Here is a 20594-nt window from a genome sequence, read left to right as displayed (position 1 = left end):
ATGTGGTGACTCAGTAACTAAAAACTTCAGACTTATGACTGGTTCAGGGGAAGCTTGATCCATAAGCTCACACCATGTTACCTGGGCTCAGGTCTCTCTATCTCTTTAGGTTGGCAGGTCTTCTACTTAAGGGTCCACACAGTGCTATGCATCAACCTCTTCAAAACTCTCCCACCCCCTGCATCTCCAGTCTACTTTTCTTAGCAACATGGCTGCCATGCTTCCAGACCTCACATTTTCCTACCTACCTCTCATTCTAAGGAAAGGGGGGTCCCATCCTCAAGAGAGAGAGATTTTTTTCCTGGTTTGCTCACACAGATGGAAGAAAAAACTTTTCTTTCTCAGAGGGCTCAGCAAAGGTCTTCTGAGTCTCAATGGTTCTAATTGGTTAAATGTGCCTCTCTCTGAAACAATCACCATGACCATCGGGAGTTTTGGGTGAGTCATAGGTACATTGATCCATCTTAAGGCCATCATGACCCATGTCTGGAAGCGGGTTTTCCCACAACTAAAATTACACAGTGTGAGAATAGAGAGGGGGATGGTTTACCTAAAGGAAAACCAGGGTGTTATGTTTCTGGTAATGAGTACCTGTATGCTGGGCAGCAAAGACATTAGATGTCTTAGTTCTAGGGGGTTGTTTAGGAGATAGCTTTTGGTATTACATGGAGCTCACAGCAGACAAAGCAAGCCCTAAGCACTGTATATTATGTATGTGGCTATGAAGTGCTTTGATTTGTTTAAATGCCTTTCATAACATTGAAGGGGGAAGGGAGGTGCTCCAGTGGATTATTTTTCAATTTAGGAGTTCAACTTCTTTGTAAATTTGGAACTGTCTAACAAAGGCAATGATAAGAGGCCATGATTCATCCTGAAACAAAATCAAGAAAAATATATTATGATATTATCTGTAACATCTGGATTAGGAAGTTAAATAATTAAGGCATTTTCCTGATAACAGTACTTTACACAACATTAACAACACATTAATTCTTTTGAATATAAACAACTGCTTTATTTCTTTATTTACAATTTGGATGATAGTAATTTCATTTTGTATTTTAAGATACTCTAATACTTATATTAAGAACAATAAAATTTTAATTATACACATTAGATGCTGTGACCTTATATGTTTTGGCAGCTTTAAAACCATGTGATATGCACAGTAAATATTTTAAAACACATTTTAATTTTCTCAAGGACTGTTAGTACTAATATGATATTTGTTTGTACTTGGTTTAAAAGGTGGAAACAGAAAAGCTTCTCATCAAAATATTTATTTCTAGGCAATTTGGTGAGTTGCTTATCCTTTTTGCATCACTTCCCAAAGGTCGTCAAAGACTGAGAAATTCAACTTACTATTTAGAGGCAGGTACTTAATTATCTAGAACACTGATTACCTTAGGTGACTTGAGGGAAGAAAAATTTGAATCATATCTCCAGAAACCATGAATGCTCCTCAAGACAAGCCCTTCTTAAAGAAAGTTGGCCAAGATGCCTCCTTTTTAAAATTAATTTAATTTTTACTGTAGAGCAGATGTGATAAATCATGACATTTCTTGGGGACAGGATGATGACACATGGCATAGCATGACAAGGAATGCAGTGATACACCAGGAAAGGGCTAATTTACTTTGAAAGAGTAAATAATATTAGCAAACTCTTCCCTAGCACTTAGTATATGCCCATATTAATTAGTCTAAGTAAAAAAATATATAGAGAGATATATAAAAATTCAACCTTCACAACAATCTCATAAAGTAGGTACATAATTGTGGTTTTTGTTTACAGCTGAGGAAACTGGGACGCACAGTAAGTTCCCAGCCCAAGGTCACACAGAATGATCTGGCTTCAGTGTCTGTGTCCTTGACCACCACATTGTTATTGTGCTTCTCACAGTATCAAAATTGTCAGACTATGTTTACAAACATATATCATTTAAAGAGTTTAGGGGATTTTTGCTGGGCATGTTGGCTCATGCCTGTAATCCCAGCTTTTTGAGAGGCTGGGCTGATCATGAGGTCAAGACATCAAGACCATCCTGGCCATCATGGTGAAACCCTGTCTCTACTAAAATACAAAAACTAGCTGGGAGTGGTGGCACATACCTGTAATCCCAACTACTTGGGAGGCTGAGGCAGGAGAATCGCTTGAACCCAGGAGGCAGAGGTTGCAGTGAGCCAAGATCACGCCACTGCACTCCAGCCTGGGCAACAGAGTGAGACTCCATCTCAAAAAAAAAAAAAAAGGTTTAGGGGATTTGTAAATATAATGAAAGTTACAGGATGTTCTTCATGGTTTGGTTACATAAACTTGGTTGAAAAGTAGGGAGCGAAGTGATGGGCGAACTGAGATCTTCGAATTTACTATGAAATATAATTAAAATACACTGTCTCTTGATTACTAAGCCCAAAATGACTTACGCTGACTTCTATTTTAGATTGCAATGTGGCTAACAGTTGGATTGTGCAAGAATGTAACAACCATTCCAAAAGAAAATAACTGGGGGTGAAGATCAAACTAATTTAGTGTGACATAAAATAAATACTTACATCCTTTTTATTGTTGTGCTTACAGCCAAATGTTACATAAGGTGTTATTTTTAACAGCTGGATTAAAATTTACTATTTGTAATGGTTTACACTCACATCCAAAGGAAAACCACTAGAGGTGATTTGCACCAGATTAAAACATTTCGAAGCAAAATCATATTAGCGAAAGCAGCCTCTCCCATGTGGTTGTAAAGTAATAAATGAGAAGTCAACACAAACCAAAGTTTCATGTGTGACTTTATAATTTGCAGGGTAAGTAAAAGCATCTGATTTATGTGTGCGAATTGGAATGGCAGAAAGGGTGGTGGATAGAGGGCTGCCTTTTTCCCTATCAGATGGCCATTCAGAACCCTCAGGCTAGCTCTGCTCCACAGAGGCCAAGCCTTTTCTTCTACATTTTTGTAATCACCTGACACCCATGATCATGACCCACATCTACTTGGCCCTGTTTAGCCAAGAAGAAAGGGCAGGCCCTTGCCCCTAATTACTCTTTGATGAGAGAAATATCACCAAATATACTAGTACACTTAAATACACCCCGAATTCTCTGGAAACCAAAGAAAGGTATAGATATACAAAATGGAAATCAATAACAACCTATTTATTGCTGGTACATAATCCTTACTTTCTCTTAGTCCTATCCATCCTCATTGTTTCCTCTCAAACTCACTGGCAACAAGGCGTTATGCAAGGGAAGAAACAGCGTAGGACACAACAGCAAAATGGGAAACCTGAAGAAGTGAATGGGACAAATCCTCTCTAACATGTCCCCTACTTAATCACAGGAACTTTGCAAACTGAAAGATACATTTCAATTCTCAGTGTAAGAAATTATTGCCGTCACCAGCTTGAAGATGTTTTGCTTTCCCCAAAGGCCCAGTTCATCATTTTTTGAGAAACTGTGCTTTAAAATTTGTTGACTAAACACAGGAATGATTCAAAATTTCACTTGCCACAATTCCTGTAACTGTACCCATATCTAACACACCCAGTGCTTTAAAACCACAGGGAACCTAATCCAGAGTATTTCCATAATAGAATTTTAACACCCTTTTGTAAGGTCTTTTAACAGTTCCACAAGAATTAGCTGTCAATCTCATTCTTGGTCAAAAGCTTCAGATTTCTACAGAATGCTAGGGATGAGCACACTTACCTTAAATCTCAAGTCCTTTCCTGAAGGGAGAACAGGAAGCCATTTGGGGCAGGCTACAGTCCTCAGGTAAGGAGGAGGCAGGACTTAAGGCCCAGTTCTTGCTCATTCCTTATACCTAAGGAAATTCTCACCAATGGACTCTCCCACTTCCACCCACTGCAAACCACAACTCTCAGGGAATACTGCCTTCTCCACTAACCCAGCATATTTCTAACAATAGCCCAGCCATCATTTGCTTTTAAATCTCTCCTCTTCTCAGAGCTTGGACTCAATACCTTCTCCTTGGGGTCCCTTTCTTTCTTGCCAAATAGAGCACATAGTACTTCTGTAACTAGTCTTCCAAAATACAGAGCATACACAGGCTAAGTAGTTTTTGGAGTTGAAATTTAAAATAATTTGACAGATTTCCATGTTAATACGAACATCTGTATATAGTAAAACAAAATGCAAAATTCATATGAAGTTTTACAATCAGAGAACTTCACAGGCTCACACTGGGCTTTTAGCTAAAAGACAAGATTCCCAAGGGTGAGCATTAGTCTCCTCTGCTTTGAAGGATATACTTATGGAAAACAGATCAATTCTTTTGGACAGGTAGATATCCAAATCAGCCATCTTATTCCACTGGTGATACAGGAGGCTACACTTTGGTGCGGAAGTCATTGGCCTCACTGTTGAGTTTGTTCTGTGTCAGAGGGTGCCAGCTAAGCCCTAGCATCTTCCCTACCATAATCAGTATACCACCCTGCCCTGCAGCAGGAATTGGAGTGGTGAGGTTATTAGGAGCAGAAATCAAGGTCTGCACTCTGCAGTGAGGATCATCAACCACCTGCTACCACAGGAAGACATCAGTAAGAGCGCCCAGCCATTGGCCTATCTCATACTTTCCGCTAAAGGCCAGACCAGCAAGCAAGTAGAACCATTTAAAATGCCATCCACCTGAAGATACACAGAGATACCTGGAGATAAATATAACCATTTGCTGAGAATGATGGTTTCCAGCTTCATCCATAAGAACAGAAAATCAAACACTGCATGTTCTCACTTATAAGTGGGTGTTGAACAATGAGAACACATGGACACAGGAAGGGGAACATCACATACTGGGGCATGTCAGGGGGTTGAGGGGGCTAGGGGAGGGAGAGCAGGGGGTGAGGGGATTGGGGAGGGATAGCATTAGGAGAAATACCTAATGTAGATGACGGGGGGATGGATGCAGCAAACCACCATGGCACGTGTATACCTATGTGAAAAACCTGCACAATCTGCACATGTACCCGAGAACTTAAAAGTATAATAAGAAATAAAAATAAAAATATATATAACCATTTAAAATGCTAGCTGCCTGGAGATACATAAAAGCCTGAATTCTACGTATGAAGGGGAGTTGGTGTCAATGTGTAATAAGTGAAAACGTAGGTAGTATATGAAAGTTAGAGGTTTGGAGGTCAAGGAGAACCTCAGGTGAAGAGATGAATCCTCTCCTGTGATCTTACTGCTCGTCATTTAATGGTTCCCTTCTGGCTGGGTATGATGAGATTAGAAAGCTAGAGAGACTGACAAGTTACATTTTCTCTTGGGCTAAAATGCCTGTAAGACACATGGTTAATAACAGCAATATTAGCAGTTGCACTGAATGAGCACTTTGTGCCAGGCGCTTTGGTAGGCACCACAAACATGCTGGTATTATCGCTGTTTTATAGGTGAAGACACTGACTTCCTCAAGGTCCTCAAGTAGTTCACAAAGAAACAGAGATGCATTTTCAGGCAAGTCTGCACTCCTTTTTTATTTTTTTTTTTTAGTTGTACTTTAGGTTCTGGGGTACATGTGCAGATTATGCGGGATTGTTGCATAGGTACACACATGGCAATGTGGTTTGCTGCCTCCATCCCCCCGTCACCTAAATCTGGCATTTCTCCCCATGTTATCCCTCCCCAACCTCCCTACCCCATGCTGTCCCTCCTTGCCCCCGCAACCAACCCCAGTGTGTAATGCTTCCCTCCTTGTGCCCATGTGTTCTCATTGTTCAACACCCGCCTATGAGTGAGAACATGCAGTGTTTGATTTTCTGTTCTTGTGTCAGTTTGCTGAGAATGGTTTCCAGATTCAACTATGTCCCTACAAAGGACATGAACTCATCGTTTTTTGTGGCTGCATAGTATTCCATGGTGTATATGTACCACATTTTCCTTGTCCAGTCTATCATTGATGGGCATTTGGATTGGTTCCAGGTCTTTACTATTGTAAAAAGGGCCACTGTGAACATACGTGTGCATGTGTATTTATAATAGAATGATTTATAATCCTTTAAATATATACCCAGTGATGGGATTGCTGGGTCAAATGGGAATTCTATTTCTAGTTCCTTGAGGAAGCGCCACACTGTCTTCCACAATAGTTGAACTAGTTTACACTCCCACCAATGGTGTAAAAGTGTTCCTATTTCTCCATATCCCCTCCAGCATCTGTTGTCTACAGATTTTTAAATGATTGCCATTCTAACTGGCATGAGGTGGTATCTCAGTGTGGTTTTGATTTGCATTTCTCTAATAATCAGTGATAATGAGCATTTTTTCATATGTTTTTTGGCCTCATATATGCCTTCTTTTGAAAAGTGTCTGTTCATATCCTTCTACCACTTTTGGATGGATTTGATTTTTTCTTGTAAATCTGTTTTAGTTCTTTGTAGATTCTGGATATCAGCCCTTTGTCAGATAGGTACATTGCAAAAATTTTTTCCGATTCTGTTGGTTGCCAGTTCACTCTAATGATTGCTTCTTTGCTGTACAGAAGCTCTGGAGTTTAATTAGGTTCATCTATTTTGGCTTTTGTTGCCAATGCTTTTGGTGTTTTAGTCATGAAGTTCTTGCCTATGCCTATGTCCCGAATGGTTTTGCCTAGGTTTTCTTCTAGGGTTTTTATGGTGTTACGTCTTATGATTAAGTCTTGAATCCATCTGGAGTTAATTTTAGTGTAAGGTGTCAGGAAGGGGTCCAGTTTCTGCTTTCGGCACACTGCTAGCCAGTTTTCCCAACACCATTTATTAAACAGGGAATCCTTTCCCCATTGCTTGTTTTTGTGAGGTTTGTCAAAGATCAGATGGTTGTAGCTATGTGGTGTTGCCTCCAGGGCCTCTGTTCTGTTCCATTGGTCTATATCTCTGTTTTGTTTAGATCTTTCATCACTTCTCATGTGGGCATTTATTGCAATAAATTTCCCTCTAGTCACTGCTTTAAATGTGTCCCAGAGATTCTGGTATGTTATGTCTTCATTGTCGTTGGTTTCAAAGAACATCTTTATTTCTGCCTTAATTTCATTGTTTATCCAGTCAACATTCAGGGACCAGCTGTTCAGTTTCCATGAAAGTGTACAGTTCTGAGTTAGTTTCTTAATCCTGAGTTGTAATTTGATTGCACTGTGGTCTGAGAGATTGTTTGTTATGGTTTCTGTTCTTTTGCATTTGCTGAGGAATGATTTACTTCCAATTATGTGGTCAATTTTAGAAGAGGTGCCACGCAGTGCTGAGAAGAATGTATATACTGTGGATTTGGGGTGGAAATTTCTGTAGATGTCTATTAGGCCTGCTTGGTCCAGATCTGAGTTCAAGTTCCTGATATCCTTGTTAACTTTCTGTCTTGTTGATCTGTCTACTATTGATAGTGGAGTGTTAAAGTCTCCGACTATTATTGTTTGGTAGTCTATGTCTCTTTGTAGGTCGTTAAGAACTTGCTTTATGTACCTGGGTGCTCCTGTATTGTGTGCATATATACTTAGGATCATTAGTTCTCGATGCATTGATCCTTTTACCATTAGGTAATGCCCTTGTCTCTTTTGATCTTTGTTGATTTAAAGTCCATTTTATCAGCGACTAGGATTGCAACTCCGACTACCAAATTTTTTTTTTTTTTGCTCTCCATTTGCTTGATAAATCTTCTTCCATCCCTTTATTTTTAGCCTATGTGTGTCCTTGCATGTAAGATGGGTTTCCTGAATACAGCACACCAATGGGTTTTGACTTTTTATCCAATTTGCCAGTCTGTATCTTTTGATTGGGGCATTTAGTCCGTTTACATTTAAGGTTAATATTGTTATGTGTGAATTTGATCCTGCCATTTTGATGTTAGCTGGATGTTTTTCTCATTAGTTGACACACTTTCTTCATTGTGTTGATGGTCTTTACCATTTGGTACATTTTGGAGTGGCTGGTACTGGTTTTTCCTTTCCATGTTTAGTGCTTCTTTCAGGAGCTCTTGTAAGGCAGGCCTGGTGCTGATGAAATCTCTCAGCGATTATTTGTCCATAAAGGATTTTCTTTCTCCTTCGTTTATGAAGCTGAGTTTGGCTGGATATAATATTTTAGGTTGAAAGTTCTTTTCTTTAAGACATTGAATATTGGCCCCTACTCTCTTCTGGCTGGTAGGGTATCTGCAGATATCCACTGTGAGTCTGATGGGTTTCCCTTTGTGGGTAACCCAACCTTTCTCTCTTGCTGCCCTTAGCATTTTTCCTTCATTTCAACCCTGGTGAATCTGAAGATTATGTGCCTTGTGGTTGCTCTTCTTGAGGAATATCTTTATGGTGTTCTCTGTAGTTCTTGGACTTGAATATTGGCCTGCCTTGCTAGGTTGGGGAAGTTCTCCTGGATAATAACCTGAAGAGTGTTTTCCAGCTTGGATTCATTCTCTCCATCACATTCAAGTACACATTTCAAATGTATATTAGGTCTTTTCATATAGTCCCATATTTCCTGGAGGCTTTGTTAATTTCTTTTTACTCTTTTTTCTCTAATCTTGCCTTCTCATTTTATTTCATTGAGTTGATCTTCAATCTCTGATATCCTTTCTTCTGCTTGGTTGATTGGGCTATTGAAACTTTTGTATGCTTCGTGAAGTTCTTGTGCTGTGTTTTTCAGCTCCATCATGTCATTTATATTCTTCTCTAAGCTGTTTATTCTAGTTAGCATCTCATCTAACCTCTTTTCTATGTTCTTAGTTTCTTTGCATTGGGTTAGCACATGTTCTTTTAGCTCTGAGAAGTTTGCTATTACCCACCTTCTGAAGCCGGTTTCTGTCAATTCATCAGATTCATTCTCCATCCATCTTTGATCCCTAGCTGTGAGGAGCTGTGGTCTCTTGGAGGAGGAGAGGCGTTCTGGTTTTTGGTGTTTTCATCCTTTTTGCCCTGGTTTATTCCCATCTTAGTGGTTTTATCTACCTGTGGTCTTTGTAGTTGGTGATGTTTGGATGGGGTCTCAGTGGACCTCCTTTTTGTTGATGTTGAAGCTATTTCTTTCTGCTTCTTAGTTTTCCTTCTAACAGGCTCCTCTGCTGCAGGACTGTTGGAGGTCCACTCCAGATCCCACTCACCTGGGGATCACCCACGGGGGCTGCAGAACAGTAAGGGTTGCCATGGTTTTTTCCTCTCTTATCCTTGTCCCAGAAGGGTACCTGCCAGATGTTGGCCTCAGCTCTCCTTTGTGAGGTGTCTCTTTGGGTATACAGGGCTCAGGAAGTTGCTTGAGAAGACGGTCTGTCCCTAATAGGAGCTCAGGTGCTGTGCTGGGAGCTCCATTATTCCATGCAGAGCTGCTGGGCAGGTACCTTTAAGTCTGCTGCAGCTGAACTCATAACCACCTCTTCCCAGGTGCTCTGTCCTAGGAAGTTCGGCTTTATTTCTAAGTTCCTGTCATGCTGCTGCCTTTTTTCATAGATGCCTTGCCCCACAAGGAGTAGTCTAGTCACAGTCTGCCAGCAGAGGTATTGCTGAGCTGCCACAGGCTTTGCCCAGGTGCTCTGTGAACTGCCTCGGTAGTGGTGGACTGCCTCGGTTGTGGAGGATGCCCTTCCCCACACCGAGCTGGACTGTCTTGGGTCCAACTGCACTTTCTGTGAAACTCTCAATCCAAGGCATTTCAGGTTGCTTGTTTTGTGGGGGTGGTACCCACCGAGCCAGATCACCTGGGTCCCTATTTCAGCCCCCTCCCTTTCAGTTGAATGTGCGGCTGTCTCTCTGGTATTCCAGGCACCAGTTGAAATGGCCACCCAGACTTGTTTGAGTTTGTGTGTGCCAACCCGGCATGGGCTGAAACCTCCGCACTGAAAACTCATGGAGCTTTTCAGCCCCGGAATCTCCTGGTCTGTGGGCAGTGAGAATTTGTTTGGAAATGCCGTGAGCACTCACCTTCTGTGCTGTTTTTGCTGGCATCTGCACTCCGGAGCTGTTCCTATTCGGCCATCTTGGTTTCACCCCCAATCCGCACTCTTAACCACTGTACCACACTGCCCGCTATAGAATTTTCTCCTCTTTAAAGGTTTTACAGCCCCTTTTCTCTTTCCTTATCAAGTGAAAGAAATATGGGCTGACAATATGGAACATTGCAAGTTTGCAGGTTATAATTTTTCCTGACAAAAGGGAATATCTTTTATCAATGTAGCCTCAGCTTGCTCTTTCAACATTAAATGCACCCCAGTGGTTGGCATAACTGAAGCAGAGCTGAATGGTGAGGTTAATAATGGCAACAAAGTTGTACCTGTGAACTAGCTGTACTGAGAAGACTGTCTTCCCCTTGTTAAGTTTGTTCATAAACTGCCATAGGACAAGCCCAAGAGAAATATCTCTTCTGTCTTTAACCTGAGAACTGCCCAGTCCCTTTTCCTTTCTGACCACTCACAGAAGAGACATCCAACTGTCCAAAGTGTTTCCCCAGTACAGCTGCCCTCAAGGTCTCTAACCCCTCACTGGCCAGGAGGAAGGTTTTGATGGCTGAAGAACCTCTTAAATTCCCTGGAGGGCTTTTACCATGCTGCCTGCACCAACCTCTTGATGCTCTCTTCATGCTGTCTAGCAACAAATGACTGACACTTCTTGGCCAGGCCTGCTTTTCACTCCAACTAGCCTTTGATTTGACTGAAAACTCAATAAAAGGGATCGCAGTAAGGCACAAGCAGAGGGAAAAAAAAAAGGCTTAAATTGAGGGAGTTTTGAGATAAATATAAATTAACTAGTTACAGCACATAATCATCAAAAATCCAGTATATGGTAGAAAACTCATTCTGAAAAGAGACAAAGAATCCTTTTGAGGAATGCAAAGATGCAATCTGTTACTTTATTCTATAGCTCTAAATTTACATAGATTTATTGTTGTACAAGAGGTTGAAGTAATTAAAGAGGTATAAGTGGCAATCTTCTCCCTAATCCACACCATTTCTCGCTCCCATATTCACTTGAAAAAGTATTCTTAATCAATTTCCACTTTTAATTGCTCTACTAACTGAACATGGCACATTTTGCATTCAATTAAAGGAGTTTGTTGACCAAATAATTTTTTTGGTCAAGTTATTTATAATTCGCGTAAATTTTTAAAGTATAGAGTGCAATACAGGCTAAATGAACTGAGCTTTTATCTGTCATAAAATGATAAAATAGGTGATTCACTTAAAAACAAGTCCAATATAGAAAGAACAATGATTCAGGCGCGGTGGCTCACGCCTGTAATCCTAGCACTCTGGGAGGCTGATGTGGGTGGATCACCTGAGGTCAGGAGTTTAAGAAAGAGCAATGATAAATTTCACATTAATCCAATTAAATTCAGGACTATAAAGATTCTGGTTCAATTTTTCTTTAATTTCCCAAATACCACTTATTTTCCTGCTTTCTCTTGTTTAACACTCATACTACAATACACTTATTCTGGGACAGTATTGGATTACAAATAAAAAATACGCATCGATAAGCCCTTAAGCACCATTTCAAATACTATGTCAATGTTAATTTGATTTTAATAAAGAAAATTATTAACATTAAATGAGCATTGTTTCACATCTAAAGCATATTTTAAAGAAATCTGAAAATGTAGTATAAAAGTATTGCTTTCAAAGTTAAATTGGCACAACCTACATGAGATTGAACTGAGACAAAAGCAAAACTGCACCAGTTACACAACCAAACTTTGTCTTCTTTTGACATTTGATAGATCTGGAAAAGCCATCCTTTTACAGTCTTAATGAAAGGGCTTTTCCTGCCATCTAGATACTTAACTTCTTACATGTTAAGATACATTAAGGATATTACCGTCTTTAACCAAATCAATATATATTTTTCCATGTTAGGCAGTATAATAAATGCCTGAAAAACTTTGTTTTTGTGAAGTTCTTTAAGTATATTACTTTGCCAGATAATACAAAAAAAAAAAAAATTCACAAAGCAAAACCAAGAGTATTTATTTTCATTATTTTTAAAAAATGCAATATTTATTTCACAATCCCCAGAACTGTAAAATAACTATTCTTTTAATTTACAGAATTGTGGGGAAGTATTTTAAATGTCAAAATACACATGCTGAAGGTGATTTAAACATATAAGCACCAAAAATCCCAAGTATACAAAAATTGTTTAAACATATAAGGTGCATTTATTCATGAATTACATTCAATTTAAAGGAAGAAACAGTACTCCAAAGTTCAGTAATAATTAAGAAATATCCGAATAGCTTCCAACTTGGTTTACAGCTAAGTAACAGATACTGCTTTTAGGTTTTTTTATACAACCTACCTAAAATTCAGGTTCAAAATTTAAATGCTGCCTTATATTGTGAATGGCAGTTTAACCACTAAATTTGTTCCAGTTTGAGATACTTCATACACAACATATATTTAATGCCCTGAAAAATTCTGCTTAAAAACTTGAGTTATTTAGTGAACATCTGAAGGTAACAAAAATGTTAGATCTTCTATATTTTTATGTAGGATTGAGTATAAAGTCATTTGGGGTCAAATACAATTATTTTTTAAATGTTATCAGTCCACCCGGTAATAAGAACTTCTGTAAATATGCCACTATGGCTTCAGGCAATAACTGCTATTATGAAGTAAGATAAACACAGGATTAATTTCTTGGTTTACAAATCAAAATTACTGTGATATTAAAGCATGCCTCCTTCCAAACCACTTAGTCAATGCTGATAACAATTAAGAAAAACATATGCTAGTATTGCTCTAAATATACTGACTTAACTGTCCTGAATGACCTAATTAGATTGGGGAGAGGACTTGGCCTGGTTCTCCAGTTCAGTGAAGCTGCCACCTCCAGCCTTACTCTAAATAGCTTATATAAAATCAAGTTATTCCCACAGCTAACACAAATCCGGCAAGTTGTGGTCCTAAATGCCATCTGCATTTACATATTTCCTTTTTTACTGTATACATTAAAAAAGAATTTTGTTGTGCTTTTCACATATCCGATGTATGCTTTCATATTAAACATTTCTCAGTTTCTTGGGAAGGAAAGAAAAAGACCACAAAAAGAGGTACATCAGGAGAGTTGGACTGTAAAGTAACACTGTACACACAACTAGCCAAATCTCTTTTTAATTTAAAAGATAATGTCATCACAAGGCAATATATAGAGGTGTAATAGAAAATAAAGTACCCGCCCTAAAATCCATATTATTCCATGATATTTTCACAGCAACTAGTATATATATCAATATATTTTGCACAATCTGTTCAGTTACACATTGGGTATGATTTTAGAATTAAAGTATGTATTACCATAGCAGTCTAAAAATTGTACTTTTAAGGAAATGTGCTGAGACATGGTTCAGTGATTTGATCATTGTGATGACTATTTACAATGCTATCTATTTATGTTAGCAATAAATAATCCTGATATCAAAAGAGACAATACTCATGCACACACCAAGATGGCTGCATGCTCTTAAAATATTTACACATAGCTTTCCCCTTTATAGCTCTCCCATTAATAGTGAAAGTGCGCTTTCTTCAATTCTCTCCATATTTCCATTAATCTTGCTTCTGCGGGATGCATCCTTCCATTTCTACAACTTCAGGCCATCCTTCATATTTGTTTGTGTCCTTATTGTTCTTTATGTGCTATTGGAACACAGTAATAGCATACAGTTTAAAAAAACCTTTGTGAACTAATTTGCAGTAACATTTTACACATTCTCATTTCAGTAATACTCAAGTCAATGAGTTCATATAAATTACTGTTCAAGATATTAAATGAGTGACCCTCAGGCTGTATCACACACAGGCAGACCCTCAAATAACAGCTGAAAGAATAAGACACTACAGATGCTTTTAAAGGATTATTTGCTAGTCAAAACCTAACATTTACATTCTACTAAGTTCTAGATTATTTCCAAACTTAACTGATTCTAACATCCAAAGTTCAGTTAAAATCTTTAATAACTAAAGCTTCCTAAAAGGCCTAAGATAGGCAATCCTATTCCAATGCATTGTCATGTAGGAAAAAAACATTCCTGTGCAGAATTTTTAAGTTTTGAAATTTAAAAGTATGATGGTTATTTCAAATAACTGATTACCAAGAATTTGTGGCAAATATATGATCATATTACTATTTGCTTTATCTAATTTTCAAATAGCTAGGATGGGAATATGTACGTAAGATTTCACACACTTCGTTTTTGTTATTTCTGAGAGTCTAAGATACTAACCTGTTCAAAAGGGCTTTTTGTCTTAATGCCCTTCCCACCACAGAAGACCCAGTTGTCTCTAAAACCAAGATTAGTAATGGATGTGCTCCCCAATTCAGCAATGAGCCGTCGTGCCTCATCATTGAGTCTTGAAGAGGGAGAGGAAGAATACAACAATAAACAGAGAGTACTATATGCTAACACTGATTCACTAGGATATTAACACATAACATGAGGCAAAATGAGACTTTAAATAACAGAACAAGTACCTGTTAGGTTTTTATTTAACAACAACAATTCACCTTCATTTAACTTGTTAAATTACACTCATCAAATACATAAGGGATACGAGGGATACCACAGTTAGTAGATGCCTACTCAGGCTAACCCAAGGTCTTAAGCCACCAATATTTTTATTAAATTATTGAATCTCCACTAAATCCTCTGTAAATTGCATTTGAAAGGAATAAAGGTAAATGCTGGCAAAAATCTGTGTGTTTCTAACACTATGTTTTATCTAAAAGAAAATGAATTTTGAGAACAGGGATATAAATTGTATTTCAGTGATAACTGCCAAGTGGTTACTTAATAAAAATGAAATGATTAACCACACAGCAGCTAAATGCCTACTTGCAGGAGGAGGAGCAGTGGCAAAAGTCAACAACTAGGGAAACTACTAACTGAAAGATGTTACTAAAAAATTTTATGTAAGTGATCATCCTAACGTTCAATGATTTTCTCTCTCCTTTAACGGAAAAAGAAACTTAGTAGATAAATGCTAGCTGTAGAGCTGAAAAAAACAAACAAAACAAAAACAAAAACAAAAACAAAAAGTTAACTAAGGGCTACTTGGGCACATATTTGGCATTGAGTCCTATATATTGCCAAAAAGATATTTCTAATAGGTCACTTAGAGAGGTCTGTTCTGCTAAAACCTGAGGTAAGGCAAGTTTTATATTTGCAGAAAGCAGGAAAGTCAGTGAGGAAGGCACTTACTCATTCTACATTATTCTTTCACACATCTGATGCTAGTATCAGTTAGCTCCTTTAATATCTTAGTGAAAGAAACACTACATAGAACAGTTCTCATTTAACTAAAGAAAAAGGGATACTCATGTTTTTTTTTTAAAAAAAAAAAAAAAAGCTTCATGAAACAGGAAAGAACTACGCATATCATTAAACTTTCATGATTGATGCCAACCACATCTGTAGAGGCAGTGAAGCTGTTCTGACGACCACAGCCTGGGCAGTGCTGTCCACCTGGAGGAAGTTCACTAGAATCAGCAAGAAAATAAGCCACAGCCTGTGAAGTATTTAGCCTTTCAGATTCACCTCCTATATAAAGCAGTACATTATAGCCAAGTGAACTAAAAAGAAGTGAAATGACTGTGCAAAAGAACCAATCTCAGCCTCTGTGAAGACTGTGAGGCTTTCACATGAAAACTGTGCATTTGCACTGGCTTTCCCTCCACAGATCCTCTGTAGCTTTGTTTCCTGTGCCCACCCTTACATGAATTATCCATCACTTTTCACTTGTTTGCTCACCTGCTAAGCAACTTTTATGCTAGAGGGAAATGCCCCAAAATTATCACCTGTATCTTGTCTTCTTGTTTCCAAATGCTATTAGGATACCATGGATCTAAAAGACTGTCAAATTCCACTTGCATAGTTTATTCAAATATTCTATTTCTAACTACCTACAGAAATCTACACTTGCATCATCTGCGCTAGTGATAAGTTTTGCTGCTGTAACAATAAACAGTATTGAAATATGCAGAGCACAAGGCAGTAGTCTCAGTTGTCAGCTAAGTGGACTGCCTCCTGCAGAGAGGCTTTGGGGGGGTTCCATTCACATTTACATATCAAAAAATTATGAATTGACACCTCATAGGCATTTAGGCCTACTCATAAACAGCTGAAATAATGGATGTGAAGTTCACAAATGATATGAGATCGCTTTATACAGGAAAAACTTCCTGTACAGTAAGAGGTTATCTAAATGCAGGCCTAGCCTGCTGCAAAAAGGAAAATCTTATCCAAGAATTTTGCAACAACTAAGAAATATGTTGAAGGGCAGGCAGGCATTCTTATTTTTGTGCTTCTGAATTTCAAAAGTGATCATTATGATCTGTATGAATAAACCAAGCTTATTTAGCTAGAGATCTGGGGGCAACTTAGACTGAGCTTTATGTTTTCACTCCATTAACCTTTCTCCTTGTTTTTCCATTAGAAGATACTGAGATCCTGTGCAGACACGTATTAACATAGCAGGCCTGAGCTTGGAAAGGCCTACTAGCAAGGCTGACCCTTGACTGGCATCTGGCCACTTGAATTTGGGGAGGGCTCCTATCATTTTCAAAACTGGTAAGGATGGTTCACTGTGTCTAAATAGTGGGCAAAACAATGAAATTTATGTTGAACACTTGTTTTTTTCTCTGGGAGTCTGGTATTTTGCAACAGGTTGGGCAGAGGGTGCCTACACAATCAGCCCCTAATACCATACCTGGGCAATGAGTCCCTAATAAGCTTCCTTGTAGATATTTCCCATGTGTTGTCCTAATTGGTTACTGGAAGAATTAAGCATGTCCTGTTTGACTCCACTTGGGAGAAGACTCCTGGTTCCCTCTAGACTTTGTCCCATGAAACTTTTCCCTTTGCTGCTTTTGCTTTGCATATTTTTGCTTTAACAAATCATAGCCCTGAGACCTACTGGAGAACTATCAAAACTGGGGGTGATTTGGGGGATGCCTGACACATAGCCCTGTTTATATTTAACTATAGTTTTATAACAAGATGACTCTGTCAATGACTTCTAACACTTTCTGATCTGCCTATGTAGAGTTTGGTGGATTATTTTATTATTATTTTTAGATACCTTCTATTTAAGTAAAGAAAACCTTTGTATTTCAAAAGTTTAAAATCATGTAACATAGCCAGTATTTTGAACAGTACAGTGAATATACAGGAAATGTCAAAATGCCCCCTTTTTTTAAAAGCCAGGGCAGCAAATATGTTTTTATATAGCATAAAGGTTAGATATACAAGCTTTTTATTCTACATAGGAGCACCCTGAGTTTGTTACATATATTTCAATCCTTACTAATGGTCTTAACTTGCTGAGTTCTTAAAAATTTATGTCAAATGAATTATTTTAGTGAAGATTTTTCTTCAAAATGAACAGAAATTATCCTGCGATAAACGGGGACAGAGAAAGGTATCAAGTTTCACTATAAAACAACCTAACGTTGCTCTGAGGCAATCTAAAGTAGAAAAGGGAGGAAGTAGGAACTAGACACAGGAGTCTGCCTCAATCCTTGCTGGAAAGAAGGCACATCTGACAGTCCTACAGTCGCACCATCAAACCAAGCCAATGCTGCCTTTCTGGAAGCACAGAAAGCAACAAGGACAATATTATGGGCTCACTTCTAATTAATAGGGAAGAACAAGCTGGGAAGAAGTGTCAGAAATCACCATATTACCTTAGGCCACTGAAGAATAAGAAATGCTAATGATTTATGGCATAAATGGTGACCCAGCCTAGATTTTAAAAAGAACACATTATAGAAAGTTCAGATTAGACATTTCTATGAAGGAACACAACTCTTTAAAAACAACAGAAAAACTCGATAATTTTCACTATATAATTGCTAACACTCCCAGAAAAAAATGGAGCATAGTTTCTAAATTAGTGCTACCATAAGGAATGTTTTATGATGGGCTCAAACTTAAGAAATGAAGTGTGCAAAATTACAGAACAAACCATATTACTAATGACAATATTTTTACTACTACTACCAGGGAAGACCTGTCGTGCTCAGAATGAGATGAAATTCATAAAATTATTAAAAGCCACAGAAATAGCTTTTGCTACTAAGTGTGAATAACAAAGGAACCCACTGCTTCATGAAAATGATATATCATCAGATCAAAGCATGACTATTTTTTCCAGGGAGGCAAACATTCTTTGATCAACATAAAAAGGGAATAGTAGCTCAAGAAGTCCATACACGTGCTCTAAAGTAAATTGAGGCCTCCAGTCCTGTGAACCTCTCTCCGCCTCCACACTTCTAGATTGTAAAGGAACTTGTTGACATAATCTTCAAGGTGGTGTCAGTTATTTTAGAAGCATCATGGAAAATGGGGGATGCTAATACATTAAAAGTAAAATATCCCAGTTTTCAAAAAAGGAAAATTTTAGAAATTAGGCCCAATAATGTGAATTCCTACCAAAATCTTTGAAGGGATGACAAGAAGATCCTATGAGGATTAAAAGGCAGTAAGGAAAGAAAGGGGAACTAGTGGGAAGGAGAAGAAAATAAGTAAAGCCAAGTTAGCGTCATCTCAACTATTTCAGCTTTTGAAGAGGCTTTCAGGCAGTAGATCAGGGTACTGTAATTAGCATAGTCCATGAATTTCAAGTGGGCATCTGATAGTCTCAGAAAATAATCTGTAAGAATAAAATAATGAAAAAGCAACTGGATGGTATGCCTGTTAAGGTACACTGGCAGCTGTTTGAAAAGTAGTTTCTGCAGCTGATTAACAGATGCATCCTTTGGAGGAAGCCTCTAGCAGGGTGGCATACCACCCTTGGTAAACACTTTTATCAATGACTTATATTTAGACATAAGCATGACTTTGGAGAGAGTACAAAGCCTGGATCATGGAAACCTCACAGGACAAATGTCAGAATCGAGACCAAGTGGGCCTAAATCAGCAAAATTAAATTTAACAAGGATAAATGAAAATAAAGGCCCTCATTTAGATTAAACAAAGTCAAGTTCTGAATGAAGAGAAAGACCTGATTTGACAGTGGTTTGCAGAAAAAAGAAAAAAAGCCCGAGATCAAATAAAAAGATCTGAGAATTTAACTTGACCAAAAACTCACAAGCCAAAAATGTGATGTGACTGTTTAAAGGAAGCTAATACAATTCTAGTCTGCATGAATAATCAAAGAAATGTAATCTCTACAACATGGTAAGCTAGCATCTGCATTGTACCTTGTACTGGCCAGACCACATCTGGAACTCTGTGTTTGATTTGATGCACTCGTTTTAAGAGAGACAATAATCAACTAGAGAATGCCTAAGAAATATGGCCAGGAGGATTAAACAAATTAGAAACTAAACATGATAAAAAGTGAAAAGAGTCTGTGTATTAAACCTGAAAAAGAGAAAACTAAAAGAAAAATACCAATTAGCTTCAAATACTTGAAGTATCAAATGATTTCGGGAATACACCTACTGTTTTGTTGTTTCATCTATCCAAATTAAAGAACATCATGCAGAATTTAGAGGGAGACTACTCTGAGAACATGACATTGTCTTGTGACTATTTTGTTTCAATCTATTTCAAATGGAGAAATGAAAGGGTACTGGCACATTTAGTCAGTAGGGGGTTAAGCAAAGGTATTCAAAGAGAACAAGGAAATCTTGCCCAGGCTCCAATGCTGCTTTAGATGACCTTTATAAGATCCCTTCTTACTCTAAGACATTCATATTGAAACCCTATACTTAGGCATAACATGTCAGAGTATTCTCTCTAAAAGGAAAAATACAATTGCCAAGTTTAGCTTGCTCATTTAAGCCACTATATACTTTATAAACAAAGAAAAACTTATTTTAGTGAGGGTCAGGGAGGAAGGTAGGCATCATTAGAGAACTACATTCCCTCAAGCATAAGTTTTCTTAGATGTAAGTTTTTCTCTATCTTGTTTTATAAATGGGCTTCACAGAATCAAGAAACACCATGATTAACACAGGGAATGAGGTTTCCTTAGGGCAGAACTTCAGAGCCTTTCACTGTAAATCCCGAAGAGGGGCAAAATACAAGGCACAGTCCTCCAACTTCTTTGACCATTGCATGTACTTGTAAAGGACTGGGGTTCTACCAAACACACTCCGGGAAACGATGTGATAGAGATCAGTCCTAGTCAATATGCTGAAGTTCACAGCACTTTACAGCAGGCTCATCATGATTGGGAGAAACTAGGATCAGAGACAGCTGGGTCCTCCTTTCTCTGGACAACATGCCACCCAACTTTCTCTCTTGGAAAGAGCAGGGACATTCAGTTTACATACTTAACATTCTTGGGCATTAACTAGAAGAAAATAAGGTAAAATTCAATGGCCTTAAATAAGGAAAAGCCATAACACATCAGCAGCAATAAGCAGAATTTATATTCATATATAAGAGAGGGTATAGCACAACTGGTAAATCACTGCAAATGTGCCACAATCAGACACCTGTCAAGATAAAAGGTTTTTAAAATATATTTAATAGATGTAGACTTCATAAGGTTTGTCCATTTCAATATAAAAGATACGACATTTACAATTCCTTTTTACCAGTATTTAGGAAAAGGAAATCTCTGAAATATAAATTCATGTGCCCCAAACTCATACAACCCAATTCATTTAAAAACGCAGAAGA

General features: G+C 38.1%; 1 protein-coding gene across 7 annotated transcripts in view; it reads right to left on the bottom strand.

Annotated features, from left to right (window-relative positions):
• Positions 1-11903: 11903 nt before the first annotated feature.
• The window catches only part of FAM3C (FAM3 metabolism regulating signaling molecule C), a 48210-nt gene continuing 39519 nt past the window's right edge, over positions 11904-20594 (bottom strand). For all 7 annotated transcript variants that reach the window (XM_032276164.1, XM_032276169.1, XM_032276167.1 and 4 more), the window contains exons 9-10: positions 14187-14313; positions 11904-13599 (exon numbers count right to left, since the gene is read on the bottom strand). In XM_032276164.1, coding sequence (XP_032132055.1) covers positions 13510-13599; positions 14187-14313 — 217 coding nt within the window. In that variant the 3' untranslated portion in view covers positions 11904-13509. The remainder of the gene's footprint in view (positions 13600-14186; positions 14314-20594) is intronic.

This window comes from Sapajus apella, unplaced genomic scaffold, assembly GCF_009761245.1.
Source record: "Sapajus apella isolate SASKATOON/1434 unplaced genomic scaffold, GSC_monkey_1.0 scaffold7, whole genome shotgun sequence".
Taxonomy (NCBI): domain Eukaryota; kingdom Metazoa; phylum Chordata; class Mammalia; order Primates; family Cebidae; genus Sapajus; species Sapajus apella.
The sequence above is the reverse complement of the archived record's forward strand: the minus strand, read 5'-3'. Positions and strand labels throughout refer to the sequence as shown.